Here is a 16,409-nt window from a genome sequence, read left to right on the forward strand (position 1 = left end):
ACGTATTATGAAAATGTATACGTGGGAGAAGTTAGCTGTGAACATGCTTTCAATTTAGAGTACTACACCAAGGACTTCCTGAAGGGAATGCAAGTGATTCCAAATGTATATTTCGTGTGTGGAAGAAATGCTTACGTGAAGCTACCTGATAATTGGTATGGCTCATGTTACTTGGCAATTATCTTCCCTAAAATATACCATGCCCAAGACTTAGAGATCATCGAGGGTAAGACAGCATCAAGGGGAAGGAGAGATGTAGGAGGTGTAGAAATGGTTGGAGATGTCTTTGGAGCTGTGTTCCCTTTTCTAGGATTAATCCTTAATGATGTTAAAATTAGACGACTAGCAACAGTCGTAGACAGGTTGTCTGCCAGTACTGCTCAGTCCTTAATGCTGGTAGAAGGAGAGATGCAATCGATAAGGGCTATGGTTCTTCAGAACCGTCTTGCCTTAGATGTCCTATTAGCAAAAGAGGGCGGAGTCTGTAAGGCTTTGAAGGTCCAAGAATGTTGTACTTACATTCCAGACAATTCGAAGCCCCTTGAAAAAGTTATTAGGAACATAACTGATATTCATAAGGAGATCGAAGACTTGAGCAGAGAAAATGTCTGGGAAAAGGTGGGCCAGGGGATAAGTGACGCAGGAGGTTGGCTCACCACGTTAGGCAAAAGCTTTGTGTGGAAGATACTAAAACCTATCATCATAATATTGATCTGTGGGATCGTGGTGTGGGGATTGGTGAGGGTATTCAAATGGTACAGATCAAGAAGGTCAGAGAGGGCTCGGAGCAAACAGCTGCAGAGATTGGCTGCCATACAAGATAGTCAGTACCGGAGTCTGAGGGCTTTGGAAACACAGAAACGAGTTATGCTAGCAATCACTGCAGTTTAAATGTTAATGATGACCCCGAGAGGTCATCAAAGGGGGGAACTGAGAGAGCGCAAACTGACCAAAATGTAGAAATACATCACACTTACACGTAGTAAGCACAAATCATGAAGAGAAATGCCATGAGTGCTGATAGTATCCAAAGTTATATTCTGAAATGTGTAGTTAATATAGAAGTTTAAATAGAAGTGGAACTAATACAGAAATGTGTGAAGTAATAAGCTTTTATTGAGCGTGATTATTCCTGAATCCATGTTGTGTAGCTGCTAAAATGTACGATGGCATACGGAAACGTTGAAATGTGGTAGGCCTCAGGGCCTGAGCAAGGCGGGAGGGGGAAGGCGATTAAAATGCACAGTATGGATTGCACTAATGTTTAGAATAATGAGTAGGCTTTTTGATTTATAGATGTGTTTACCGAAATCAGTAGAATATGAGTACTAACATGCTAATAATTAAAGAAGAAGTTGAATGCTATAAAAATGTAGTAGAGCTGGAAAGCTTTAAATGTTGATTTATACGTATTAGTCTGGGTTGGGGAATGTTGCAAGGCGGTTGGAAAACCATGAGAATTGGGAACAGGCTGCAGATGTCTGTCTGGAAGAGAAAAGGGGGGTATTCAATTATTAATATAATGAATAGAAGCTTGTTCAAGAAATGGACCAGACACGGAGGAGGGTTCCGGAATGTTTAAGGGGTATCAGCAGGCCGGAGACGAGTCTGAGAAGCAAGGTCGACTCTAACCACAAGGCCTCATCATGGAAAAAGCCAGGAGCTACACCACGTGAGGGGCGTCTCACGAGGGGCGTCCTAAATGTTGTTGTATTTTTGTATTAGGGACAGCACCCCTGGGTGGAGTTAGAGCAGACGCCTGAGGACCCTTTAGAGAGCGGATGGGTAGGCAGAGAGGGGTCATGACTGGAGAACTATAGGTTTTCACCAAGAGTTCGAGAGTGGGTGGCTTCCTTTGGGAGTCATTCACTGCTGACACCTTTGATAGATTGAGACCTGGTTAAGTAGGGATACCATCTAGAGCAGGGTAGGGAAAGCCTAACCTGTAATTTCCTTCCGCCTGTAAATGAGCGATAGATTTCAATACGTGTCTATGCTAACGGCACTATTGTTTTTAGAACTGGTATTGATAGTTTCTGTTGTTCGTCTGAGGGCTTTCAGAGAACACATGTACGTAATTGGGCCCGTGTATTTGGTGAATCTCATTTTGAGATGCTTGTACCTGCAACTTATAATAAATCTTTGAAAGCTAGAAGTTGTTTGTGATCCTTCGAAGCAGAGTCCTTTATTGGGGGAGCTAACTTGGTAACAGATGCACTTTCTTTCCTCAATGACAGGCAATAAAGATTCAGTCGACCAGACCGGGGTTTTAGATCGATAGTGATAAGGTATTGATCAAAATCTCAACCCTTCCACACTAACCAATTCAATACATATGCCTCTAGGCATGCCTTCAGTCGGGAGGCCCAAACATAGGAGCAATCTAATACAGGTTTCTAAAATCAAACAAGGAACAAAGCACACTATCGGTAAGTCAAAAAGCCTTGGGATAATAACTCATACCTAGTCTCTCAGGCAAAGCCATGCTGTGTAAGACTTTCCCCACTTGTATGTGAAAGATTAGCATCTTTCATATTCAATTACAAGTACATTTACAGACACTGTGGGCCTAGGACCTAGAAAGTATGAAGATGTTAATAGTCTTAACATTCACAACATGGCAAAGTAGTGAAACATATCAAAGCTCTTAGATGGTGAAGCAGTCACCATACCATTCTCTGCTATACTTACTCAGGGATTCAATTGCCTATTTTGATGTCAAGATGAATCTACAAAATTGAGCTACTAAGAGGTTGTTACGTCTGTATTGTGGGACATCGATTTCCCATCCCTCACAATAAATCTAACTGACCACATCAATCCTCACAAGCAGTCCCCTTAGCAGATCAATGAAGATCCCTCTGGTGACTCACAATGACGAGCCAGAGGAAATTAGACTGGACAAAAAAGTAAGACTGAACAAAGCCCACAGGAGTTGGTGATCACTTCCTTGTCAAAGAAGACTGTATAAGAGAGTACTTGTAATTTATCACTGTTAATTACAGAAAAAAAGCAAGAGCCAGATTCAGGTGATGATAGACATGATTAGAAATGAGCAAATGGAAGGAGTGTAGAAAACATCAAGAAGGTTGAAAATTATAGCCTCAAATAAAAAAGGGAGTTACTACCTAGTCATTGGTAGTAGACTATTTATTACCATGAAGCTTCCTTTTCAAATGGTCCCCATAACTTTAATCGGTACAACTAAAATTGGAAGGCAAACATGAAATCTTCAAAATGGCTTGGGTAGATGAGAGTGAAAGAAGTGTTAAGGAATTTATTAGTTGGTCTACGAGAGCTGATGATTAGGACACCTAGCCCATTGGCAGTAACTGATATGAAGATGCACCATGCCAAGCCAGACAGTCTACCCCAAATGTTCTACCTCAGTTAATGAACTTGATGCCTTTGTTGGTCTCTAACCTTGGTTCAAGTATACTGAACACTGGATGGCAGACAGAGGAAACGTGTTGTTTCACAACGAAGGAGGCAAGTGACTTCCATGCTACTATTCAACCAGTTCAGACAATGGCCCCTTGAAAGTATCCCACAGCTTAGGCATTATGTACCACCATAGCGAGATGTTACCAATTGGATGATATAAAGCTGTACAGTGCCACACACAAACAAGAGAAATTATTAACACATTAAACACCTGAGCACCATGGTACGGCCCAAATATACAAAAGTTTGCTCTGGTTATCATGTAGCACAAGCAGTTTAGTGCTGTCCATAGTGGCCTGTAAAATAGAAAGTAAACGCAGGCCATCTTTTGTGTCATGTGGTGTCACCTGTGCCCCTGCACAAAATGTTAGCATGTTTGGGCTTTCATGTTTCCAAAGCATGCAAATGGGAGACCAGCACATTTTTAAGAATCTATCCTTTAGCCTAGCTCATAAAAAAGAGTGGACTAGGGGTCATCTGTATTAAAAATTTGGAACATTTTCAGTTACTCCATCCATTTTTGCATTAAACATTCATCCATGCTATTATGTTTTGTGCGTGACACTTCCGCAGTATAAACAGCAAAAAACATTTTTCCTGCACATCATCTTTAAAACAGCAATATGTCTCTCCTCGCTGTTTAACTGGTAGAATATGGCTCCCATAAATACTTCTTCATCTGCTGACTTAAGATATTGGGGATCAGCATCCAAATAATCATCAAGCACCGGAGTAAGCAACCCCTCAATATATGGGGAGAAGACATACAAACATTGAGTCACTATCAAGGAATGCGGATCTGAAAAAAACATCACTTTAATTGGTTGTGGTCCCTGAAGTAATTCATGAAGGTTCTTCAATATGGTTCCAGATACTGAGTCCACTCCCAGGTATTTATGGACTTGGGGCCGAATTTATATTTCGGTGAACAGGTTACTCCATCACAACGGTGACGAATATCTCGCCTATCAAAATATAAGTCCCATCGGATATAATGGGATTTATATTTCAGTGGATGAGATATCCTTTACTGAAGTGACAGAGCAACCTGTCCGCCAAAATATAATTCAGGTCCTTAGACTTAATAGCCTGTACAAAGTCATTAGCTGAGATTGATAAATGTTTCTCTCTGTTAAAATAATGACTCCTCATTTTTTCAACTTGTGTACTTGCTCAACAGTGGTACGAACAATGATAAAATTAAAAAGGTTCTGCATTGGTCCCACATTTTTAGTATTTCATTATTGTGGCTTCGTCTGGTTTGATAATATAAGTCCTTTACCAATGTTTCTTGGAATGAAACTCTTTTTAGTTACCAACTTCTTAATAGTGTCTATTACATGATTTGAGCTAGTACTGTACAACTCTTAAGTAAAATATGATAAATAAAACACGGCTTAGCTGTATTGCATAGATTACTCCACAAAATTAAAGTTTAGGGGTAGGATCAGGATGAACTTTCTTGGAAATGGCTTAGCTGTATTGCATAGATTATTCCACAATATGAAAGTTTAGGGGTAGGATCAGGACAAACTTTCTTGGAAATGGCCCTTTTTGCAGAGTCCCACTCAAACTTTTTGCCTTCCTCCTCCTTTTTTTTTGGGTTTGATTTTATTGGCCTTAGGACTATGTGCACTTTGCCATTGCTATCCAGTGCTAATTTGTTTGTGGTCTCACCTTAAAACATGGTAGAATTGGATTATACCCAAATTGGCATATTTAACTTAATTTTAAGTCCTTAGTTAAGTGGTACAATAAATGCCCAGGGCCTTTAAATTAAATGCTACTCGTGGGCCTGCAGCCTCGATTGTGCACCCACTTGAGAAGCTCTTTAAACAGGTCTCAGGACTGCCATTGTCATTTCGTCCGGGAAAAATAGACCTTTTGCCAGGCCCAAACCTTCCTTTCTAATACATATAAGTCACCCCTAGGCTAGGCCAGGAACAGTTCAGAGGGCTGGGTGCAAGGTATTTGAAAAGCATGTACTTTTAAGTATTACATCTCCTGTTAGTGAAAAACTCTTAAATTTGTCCCACTGGATAATATAGGAATTACCTTATACATTTTATACGTGTAACTTGCAAATGGGAAGATACAACTGGTTCAAGTTTGGTGTCGCTGGAATAACTAATTTAAAATCCTAACTTATAGTGAAGTAGGATTTTAAATTGCAATGCTTACAATTCCACTTTTAGAAAGTTGGCATTTTCTTACTTTAGCCATTTGGTGCCTACAACCTGCCTTTGGCCACATGACTGGGAGTAAGTGGCAATTGGGCTTTATGTATTCCTCCTAGACAGCCACACACAATGCAAGCTTAGTTGTGACTGAATAGGCCAACACTGGCAGAATGGGAGAGAGGGGTACAGCTTCACTTACAGCTGTATAGGCTGTGTCCTATACCCACACAAAGAACTGAATACCCTGTGTAGTTAGCCTGGGACCAAGACACGGAAGGCAGGGCATCTGTGCACTTTAAAGGAATGCCTCTAGAAGCTTTTCCCCACTTCAAAGGCTCACATGTGTATAAAAGGGCCTCAGACACCTCTACCTCAATACTCTTCTGGACATATGGATGCTTTGTCATGAAGAAAGACTGCTATGTTGCAGAAGGACTGCCACTCTGCTGGACTGCAATCTGTTTTACTCCTGCTCTGCTGACCTGCCGTCCCCTTCACTGGGTGAGGAGGACTCAACATGAATCTCTTGAACCCAAACCCACAGTGACTACCAGGTCTAGTTGGCTGGTCTCCTGATCAGATGCTTGAGGGACATAACATAATTCCAAACATCTTGCACCTGGACTCTGCCATCTGTGAGTCTGCTCTACCAAGTGGTGCCAACCCGGTTTTGGACCCCTGGAAGTGGGCTTAAGGTGCTTGGCAGTAGAACTGATGCATCTCCTTGGCTGAGCCGAGCCGAGCATCCCAGAGTAGAACTGACACATCGGCACTGCTGCATGGATTAGACCCATCACAAAGACCCACATCGCCCACTGCAGTTCTTGGAACAGACACATCACCACGACCCAGGTCCTTGCATTTCTAATCGGCTGTCTCAACGACTATAAATAAAGGTTACAGTGTCTTTATAGTTAGGCTCACATTTCACAGATACAAAACCAGTGATATTCAGCAGTTATAGTTACCTGAGCTAAGTATAACTTATGCCCCCTCAATGCACTGGTTATGACCTCACATATTACAACACTAATGACATGGTCAGTGACTTCACTGGTGACATCTCAAATGACATCACTAATGACATCATCCAGTGTTTGTGAGTGTTTCCTAACAGTTTCTCAGTGTTAAACATATATACTAAGGTACCACAAAGTTAAATTAGTATACTTTGTGTAGTTCTAATGAATAATACTATTTCTATATAGATTATGTGAGTTACTGTGTGTATCCATGTGTGAGTGACTATATGGTATGTGAGTGGCTGTATAGGTGAATAAGTGTGTGTGTGAATAGCTTTGTGGGTGAATAAGCAGTTCTATGAGTGGCTGTGTAGGTGAATAAATGGGTGTGTGAATAGCTGTATTGGTGACAAAGTGGATGTGCAAGTAACAGTAGGGGTGGGTGTGTTGGTGTGTCAGTGGCTGCATGGGTGAGTGACTGGCAGTTTGTGTGGGTGTGTGAGTCCCTGTATGGGTGAGTGAGGAGACATGTGAGTGTTAGTATGGATGTGTGAATGGGTTTTTAAGTGGTTGTGTGGGTGATTGAGTGGCTCTGTTGAGAGGTTTATGGGTGAGTGACTGGGTATGTGAGTAGCTGTATTTGTGACTGTGTGAGTGGCTGTATGGGTGGATAAATGGGTGTCTGAGTAGCTGCATGGGTGAATAAGTAGGCGTGTCACTAGCTGCATAGCTGAGTGAATGGGTATGTAAGTGGTGCATGAGTGATTGTATGGGTGAATGAGTGGCTCTGTTGAGAGTCTACATGTAGAGTGAGTGGGGGTTGTGAGTGGCTATATGGGTGAATAAGTGGGTTTGTGGGTGACTGTATGTGTAAGTGAGTGGTTGTGTGAGTAATTGTATGTATGAGTGGCTCTGTGAGTGGCTGTATAGGTGAGTGAATGGGTGTGTGAGTAGATCTATGGATAAGTGAGTGGATTTGTGAGCAGTTGTGTGAATGGGTGTATGTGTGTGTGAGTGGATGAGTGAATGTTTCTGTGACTTATGTAATCAGTGATGTCACTGACCATGCCATGAGTGATGTAATATGTGCGGTCAGAAGCAGTGTATGGCAGGGGCGAAAGCTAAAGTTAGCTCAGGCAACTATAACTGCTGAATTTTACTAGTTTTGTACAAGTGCAATCCGAGCCCAACTAGAATATCCCTGTAACCTTTGTTTTTTTCAGTGAATTTCTAAATATTTTTAATTGTATTTCCTAATGATAACATCATTGTAATCTTAGTTTTTTTGTGAATTTTGAAGGTTTTTAAATATTATTTCCTAACTTTAACCTTTATCCTTTAAAAAGTGGGTGTGTAAGTGGCTGTATAGATTGGTGACTGGGTGTGTGAGTGGCTATATAGGTCTGTGAGTGGGCATGTGAGTGATTTTATGGGTGTGTGAGTGGCTGTATGGGTCGGTGACTGGGTGTTTTAGTGCTGTATGGGTCTGTGAGTGGGTGTGTGAGTGTCTGTATTGGTGTATGCGTGAGTAGGTTTGAGGGTGTGCTAGTGTGTGAGTAGATTTGGAGAATGGGTGTGAGTGGCCGTATGGGTCTGTTGTAGTGGTGTGTGAGTGAGTAAACCTATGGGTGTGTGGGTGGGTGTGTGAGTGAGTAGAGAGGTGTGGTTCAGCGGCCAGGGCAGCTGACTTCAGAGCACAGGCTTCACGGCTCGATCCCCGGCTTCTACGGCAGCTCGGCTGGCTCAGCACGATGTACTCTGGGCAATAGCTCACCTAATTTCCACAACGGCTCCCAGCACCTTGAGACCTGTAAGGGTGAGTAGTTCGCGCTTTACAAATACGGATTTACATTTTTTTTAATTTAGTGGCAGTATGGTATTGTGAGTTACATACTACTAAGTTGGATGAGGCGGGGCCAAACAGGCAATGCTGCCAGGTGATGTTGCACATTTTCATACTCATAGTCATTTAAAGGGAAAACAATTGACTCTGCTCTTACCAGAAGAGGCCAAGAAAGAACTCACTTGCCATAGTCACTACATATTGTGCTTTGACAGGTCAACAATGTATTCTCCTTCACCAAGGATTTCAGATTGTTTTTCACTGTGGAATGGACGAGAAAACACAATTGCTTTGCCTTTGCTAAGCCCAAGAAGTTGGGATCATTTGCCCATTACAGAAGTGGAGCTTCAGCTGGGGTACCTGCTATGTTCATACTTGTAAGTTCTTCCTGTTGAGGTTTAATTTCTGTGAAATGAGCATCAGGGCCAGAAAGGAACCTCACCAGCCCGTTTATCCAACAAGAGTTTACCGTTTTGCACGAAATGTCTACTCAAATGGACCTTTTGTTAAGTTGTCCATCATTCTGGCAAAAGGCGAGAAGACCAATGCATACTACTATGGTGTACAGGGCAGAGCTTTCAAGAAATGTGAACATTTGCATACTTGTAGAACTATGGACCAACAATAATAATAATAATAATAATAATAATGCAACCAAATAAAGGATAATGTACTTTTGAAATAAAATAAGTGATACATGAAAACATCCTAATGTAGTTAACAAATGTCTGTCTATTTTATAAGATAAGTTGATATTAAGTGTATAATGTATACCAGGGACAGTGAATGAACACGTTTTAAATTACTGATTTAAAGAAATACCTAAAATAGTCACTAATAATAAATTATGCTTTATTGTTTTAAGCCAACTGTGGTATGACTTTATTTATCCATTAGGGAACTGTTTCATTATATGTAGGCTGTCCTGTCTTAGGTTTAAGCCTATAATAACTGATAAAACCCCACAGAAAGGGAAATAGCCCTCACCACTGTAAACTTATAAACACTGAAAAAAACACCCACACAACCACAAACTAAATGCCATTCAAATCAAAGAAAGGAAAAGGGGAGTGAAAGTCATTTTTATTTCTTTCTGAAGGGGTCAATGCAATGTAACTGTGTTATACAAGGTAGCAGCAAAAAAGACTGGGCTAATATAATTCTGCTTTGAGTTTTGTTGTTTAGGTATGTCACTGAAATTTAGTTTCTTCTTCCTTTTGATTTTTTTCAGTCTTGTGTTTTTGGGTCTAAAGATGTAGGGTTTAGAAGCATGTTTTAGGTCTTGTTTAATTATTTTAGAAATTGTAGGTAATCGGAACAAATCTAAATTATATTTGATATTTCGGCTATCTTGGATTCTTTCAGTGATAGGTAAAATGGCTGGTTTCATAAAAATCTTTCCCACTATGTACCATCACGTTTACCCACAGAGAATGGGTAAAACCTCTTAATACATCAGCCCTCTTTTCTAGCCAGTCAGTACTGATGGTAGATGTATTGCCAAACACCCAGTCTTTAAACATTCAATGCAAGGTGTAGTGACAGGTATATGTGAAAAAAGTGCTGTCACCAAGCATCTTGGATAGTCGTAAATACATGACACCAGACTTTTGGAAAACATGGAACACAGTGTCACTTGAAATGCTCCTTCAAAAAGTTCTTAACAAGTTCAACAAAGTGTGGAGTGATATTGTTTGTATTTGCAGTGATTCAGTCACATATATGAAAATGTTTTGTGATGACCTGTCAAAATCAATACCTGAGCTGAAGTGCTTCCCTTGAAGAGATCCTTGCCACTTGCTAGATGGTATGCCGAAAGCATGTTTACAATCTTGTGGAATGCAATTGACTTTTTAGTCCATTCTGGCGCACTGTTTTGTTATGTATGGGAACTACAATACAAATATTTCTGATTTTGTGATTTGTGTGTCATTGAAGAAAGAGTCATCCCAACTGTGTTATTAAACCAGGGTTCTCAGTCCTAGAGGCAGTGAATGCTATATTATTCATGTGGCAACCATTTATAGAATTTTTGCAGAGTGATGAAGCAAAAGGCATGAAATGTGAGGATCTTCTGTCTCATATTGATAGTGATGTAAAAAAAAAAGTACACTCTATTGAATTATTAGATTTTTACAGTAAAACAAGAATGCTGTAGTGGACATAATAAAAAAACTAGAGTCTGAAAACACCCTTATCTACCCAGTGTTCAGCATAACTAGTATACATGTGAAACATCTCCTTGAGAGTAGGCTTGGGAAAACGTTTGGCGACTCTAGCACTGCAACATGTTCCATGTTAGGGTGCTTGCCACTTGGTTAGCAAAGACATTTTGAGGAGCAATTCAGGAACCTATATTTTACCATGTATGTGAAGTGGCTTGCAATGATGCATGGAAATGTCCTTCACCAACCATGGCATTTGAAGTCAATGAAGCCGAACTGTGGTACTCTGCACAAGTTCTAGATCCCTTCCGTAAATGGGAATTTTCTCTGGACTTTCAAAAGTGCTGCTTCATTTTTGACCGTTTCAATAACTCAGAGGGCATTTACGCCCAGTTCAACGCATATGTTGCAGAACCTGCCCCAGAGAATCGCAATCTTCAGGTGCACCAGTAGTAGCGTGGCAAGCTATATCAGTAGCCAGAGTTAGCAAATTGTGTAGTGGCTGTTTTGGCATTGCCCACCTCAAGTGCCAATGTTGAGAGGGCTTTTTTACATATAAAAGTTTACATGGGAAGGAAAGAGAGAGCATGCATGAACAAAGACTCACTGAAGAAGTATTATATGCTATACTACAATAAGTTGGATTTGCAAAAATTTATTTTGACCTCATATGCACTGTACTTACACTCTTTATATACCATGCACTATCAGTGAAGAAAGCAAGCAATAATAAAAGAAAAACATTCCATAAACTCCGAAAAAACACAGTTTCTGTTGTTTTTAATGGGGCGAAAAAGAGTAACCACTGATAACCACTGTTTTTAAGGTATTGAAATCACTAGAAAACACTGAAATAACTCCACCAGAATATACCAAAAATTGAAAATGAAACAGGAAAGCCTAAATATATGTGTTAAAAGGTGTCAGCAGTGTCTGAAAGTGTTTGTGAGGAGCACAGTGAGATCAAAAGCAATTCTACTAGTTAAGTGAAGGTCACCTGTTTGTACACAATTACACAATATTGAATGGTTAGGGAGCGCACTTTCAGCCTGGTTCCTTCTCAGCAACCCACAAACTTATCTGCAGAGTCCCTCAAGGTTCTTTGCTAATCCCCACCCCCTTCAATGCAGAGATTATACATCTGGTCAATATCATCCTCACACACAACATCAACATCTTCCCTAATGCAGATGACCTGCAGCTCACACTCTCTCTCTCTCTTGGACATGACTCCCAGCACAAGAAACAAGTTCACTGCCTGTATGACTAAAGTTGCTGATTAGATGACAGTCAACTGTCTCAAGCTCAACATGGACGAGAAAGAAGTAGTGATCTTCGGCAAGAACACTTCACCATTGGACTACAACTGGTTTACGGCAGAACTTGGACCCCCACTCACACCCATAACTCATGCCAGGAACCTCAGAATAATCATTGACAGCAAACTGGAAATGACTGCCCAAGTCAAAGCCGTCACTGCATCCAGTTTCCATTTCCTGAAGATGCTGAGGAAGATCTTCAAATAATTTGCAAGCAACACTAGAAAATCTTCACTCAAGCCCCAATCACCAGCAAGTTGGAGAATAGAAAAACAGTCTATGCCGGGATCACCAAGCAGCTCACTAGGAGACAACAGACCATTTAGAACTAGGATGCCCAACTTATCCTCAACTTCCGACACAGAACTCACTTTACAACACACCTCAGGGAACTACTTTAGCTTCCAATACACACAATATCTTAATTCAAACTCCTCACACATACATTCAAGGCATTCTACAACTCAGGCCTCACATACCTGAACAGTTGCATTTCCTTCCACCAACCATCCAGACACCTCTGCAGGACTCCTACTTGTCAATATCAGATGCATACAGAGCAGGGGGGGCTCCTCTGCAATGGTGGAGGAGTATCACCGCAATGGATTGGAGCCAGCAGGTGGAAAAGAAAATGATATACTATAATTGTTTAATTTTTCATTTCCCGTCTCTAAGCCAGTGTGTGCAGGGAGAAGCAGGCTGGGGCCATGCAAGGGAGGAGGAGGACTGATTTGTGCACTTATAAGTGTGCACGTGTGTTTGGCTGGCTATCTTGGGTCATCAAACACACATGCACACTTGGGTTTCTCCAACCGGAATGTATTGAAGAACCAGGTTGGAGAAATAGCCCAGACTCCATTTCCTGAGCGGAGCATCGAACCAGCCCGCCCAGGCCAATCCCTGTGCTGCTCTCATAGCAGGGATTGCACAGGGAGTCTCTGCTGCTGTCCCAGTGTTTACTGGGACCAGAAAGCAGCAGAACTGTGAGAACCTATGCAGCCGTCAGCTTCAGGTGTTTGTTTTTTTCAATTATGAACCCCCCTGTGCACCCGCTCCTCTGCGCACCTCCCCCACCACCTTTTCATTGTGTAGGCCACCACTTATACACAGAACCAGATTTGGAAGAGGGGTGTTCTCTTAAATGGCTCCTAAAGCATGGAACAACCTCCCTCTCCACATCAGTGCTTCCTACTGTGTTCTTAAATTCTGCAAGAAACTGAAGACTTGGCTTTTCAATTAACCAACCTACTTCCTTCTCAGCACCAGGATACCCTCGTAGGTGATAGTTTGCTTTTTAAATACACATAACATAACACTGAGCCATCAAAATATACACCCCTTCAGCTGGATAACATGCACACTAATTATAAAACATACAACGATTAATGGAAACATTTAAAATATAACCAAACATACTTTTTCTTAAGGCGACGGTCTTTTTCGGCTTGTGTTCCAAGTTTACCCAATCCAAGAGTATCTTGAGCCCCAGACTCTGCATCCATATAACCTCCTACAATGACAAAGGAGAATCATATTGCATTGAACCATAACAAATTTAAAACATCCGCTTTCATTCATCCAAATCAACCAGTAGCAGACATTAAGGAATGGGCTACCTGGTGCCTGCATAAACCTGCTTTCGTCCCTTTTCTGACAGTCTAGGTTTAAATATTTTGATTTTTAAACAGACAGAAAAGACAAGGCTCTAAGCTCCGTAAAATCAGTGCATGTGAGACAACAAGGTCACAATGTATGCCGTTACCAAAGGTAATAAGCATGGAGTGGGCCCCCAAAACTTAACAAAATAAGAAAACATGTGAAAGAACTCACAAACCCCCCTGTCCACCCACCTCCCTCACCCTCCCTTTGTCCAACTTGAACGAAAAAGAAGGAAGCCGGCTAGTGTTCTACGTCTTTGTTTACGGTTTTTCTTGGGATCGCCACTTGGGATTTGTGTTTCTGGAAGGCGAAGGAGTCAGAGATACCAAGGGTATGTCAACTCTCCGAACTCTGACACTATTAAAGTGAGGAAGGGCCACCACAACTCAGGGAATTCAGACCCTCTGCCAGCCAATGTAAGAGTGAGTTTCTCCATGCCCAACACCAACCACAGTCATTAGAGCCAGCTGGAGTGTGTCGGGAGCTAGGTAGAGCGCCAATGTATCAGGATGTTTTGTGTCGCTGCTCCTAGAGCAATAGCAATCAGTCGTCCCTTACATGATTTAAGTGGATATGTCAATAGGTTGGGCAGGCCCAGGAGGATGCAAGTCTATTTCGTCAAGAACTTGGGTCCAATATAGTTGTATAAATGTACAGCTCCAGAGGACGTGTTCTAGGGTATTCACCTCCCCACATTCCCTCCAGTACAGGTCGCTCCGGCGTGGGTCAAAGCGATGTACCTGCTCTGGCGTGTAGTACCAGTAAGTGGCAATCTTGGTCAGGGTCTCCGTGAGGCTCACGTGGTAGGCTGAGTGCCTTGCCCTATGGTAAATGCCTTCCCATTCTTTGTGACTTAATGTTCTCCCTAGGTCTCTTTCCCATCTGGAACGGCCCACATTATGTGTGTGGGTGGTAGTGGTTAGCAGCATTTTATAAAGGTCGGAGATAATTTTCTTGTCAGAGGTGCGCATTACAAGCCATTTTTCGTATGGGGTCAAGAGACACTGTGCCTGTGGTCTAACATGTGGATGCATTGCCCAGTGTCTGACTGTAAATATGGCAAACGTTCTAGTTCCGAGAGACCATAGACTCTTTGGGCTGTGGAAATGGAATTATGCCATCTATGTCGAAGAGATGGCTCAAAGACCTGCAGGGGGAAGAGCGCCAGGCCTGATAAGTACGAACAATCGTGCCAGGATGAAAGTTCGGATTGTCAATTAATGGCGTAAGGGGTGATGGGAAGGTGGTCAGCTGGTTGGAGACATTCGTGCGATCCCAGGAATCAATTATGGTGCTTGTAATGTATGAAGTGTATAGGTTTGGAGGTCTGTGTTGTTTCGGGACAAAGGGCACCCCATGCAGTGGCCTGCCTGCCACCGCCTGGTCCTCGAACAGCCAGTGTTTCTCTGATTCCAGGTGGTGCCACTCCACTAGATATCTAAGTTAGGCAGCGTGGAAGTACAGCTGAAGGTAAGGCACCCCCACTCCCACCTTCTCCGGTGGAAGAACTGCAATCTGGTGACGGAATCATGGTTTGCGCCCGTGCCAGATAAATTGTGACAGGTCCGCCTGAGTCTGTGGGATCCAAACCCGCGGGGGCGAAGAAGAATGGTCCTTCCAAGCCTAGCCAAGACATTGTGCAGTGTTTCCATCTATTTAATGCCTTGCGTATATGGGTGCGAAGATTGGAATAGTTAATCTCAGTGGTAGCCTGTATGGTGGGGCCAATTGAATTCCTAGATAGGGAATCGCGGTTAATGCCCATAGTACCAAAGTGCCTCCTGCAGGTGAGTAAGAGTGTGTGGGGAGATGGAGACATTAAGGGTTAGAGGTTTGTCCATATTAATTTTAAATCCCGATCCCTGTGCAAAACTATATAGTAAAAAACGTTATCCCTTGGTGAACCAAGTCTCAAGATCAAGACCCCAAATATGGGTTTCTCAGCCAACCCAAGTATAGGCGCCCTAGGTTCTTATACTAACTAATACACTCTAACCACAGCAGTATAGTTCATTGTTTTATTATTATAAAAACATATTCGTACAAATACAATTCAATGTTTAAAAGGACTCATATAGAGCCACAGGTTAAAAAAAAAATAATAATAATTTTTTACAGCAAATTCGTCAAATACAGTCTCTAATACATGTAGATTCCACCTGACAATTATAAAAAACAATATAATCTGACACTTGACATTAATAAACCTTTAAAGGAGAGACATACACAAAGACATAAAATTTGTCAATAGGTATTGCACGTTTCTGGGGTATCATATAAACACAGTCCTGAGAATAAATGATTATTGATCTGCAGGTTAGGTTTTTTTACTCCCTTAATCATGCCGTAGGGCGTCAAAACTATATAGCTCAACAAAGAGGGCGCGCAGACCCGTGGTCGGGTTGGAGAGAGAGTGTAGAATATCGTCCGCGTAAAGGCTTATGGTGTGGACATTCCCCCGAATTTAATCCCAGATATAAGAGGATGCTGTCAAATTCTAAGCGCCAAGGGTTCCATATCAAGCGCAAAAAGGAGGGGTGACAGAGGGCATCCCTGCCTAGTGCCCCTCCCGATAGGAAAGTGGGAGGATGTGTGACCGTCGCCATGGGGGAACGGTAGCATTTTAAAATCCGGGTCCGCAGCTTCTCACCAAAGCCAGCAGCAATCAAGAACATCTCTAGGTAAGGCCAGTGCACCCTGTCGAAGACCTTCTCCGCATCAATGGCCAGGAGCACGTAATCTACCTGGGTACGGGACGCTCGCTCGGTCAGGTGTAGAATGCGTTTAGTGTTATCGCTGGTGCCTCCACGAGTTAAAGCCCGCATAAGCCGGCTCAA

At 42.1% G+C, this 16,409-nt stretch overlaps 1 protein-coding gene across 1 annotated transcript in view; it reads right to left on the reverse strand.

Annotated features, from left to right (window-relative positions):
- PPFIA2 (PPFI scaffold protein A2) overlaps window positions 1-16,409 on the reverse strand; it is a 1,928,138-nt gene that overhangs the window by 200,242 nt on the left and 1,711,487 nt on the right. The window contains exon 21 of the mRNA XM_086919614.1: window positions 13,330-13,423. Coding sequence (XP_086775740.1) covers window positions 13,330-13,423 — 94 coding nt within the window. The remainder of the gene's footprint in view (window positions 1-13,329; window positions 13,424-16,409) is intronic.

The sequence above is a fragment of the Lissotriton vulgaris genome, chromosome 1_1 (assembly GCF_964263255.1).
Source record: "Lissotriton vulgaris chromosome 1_1, aLisVul1.2, whole genome shotgun sequence".
In the NCBI taxonomy this organism is placed as follows: Eukaryota; Metazoa; Chordata; class Amphibia; order Caudata; family Salamandridae; genus Lissotriton; species Lissotriton vulgaris.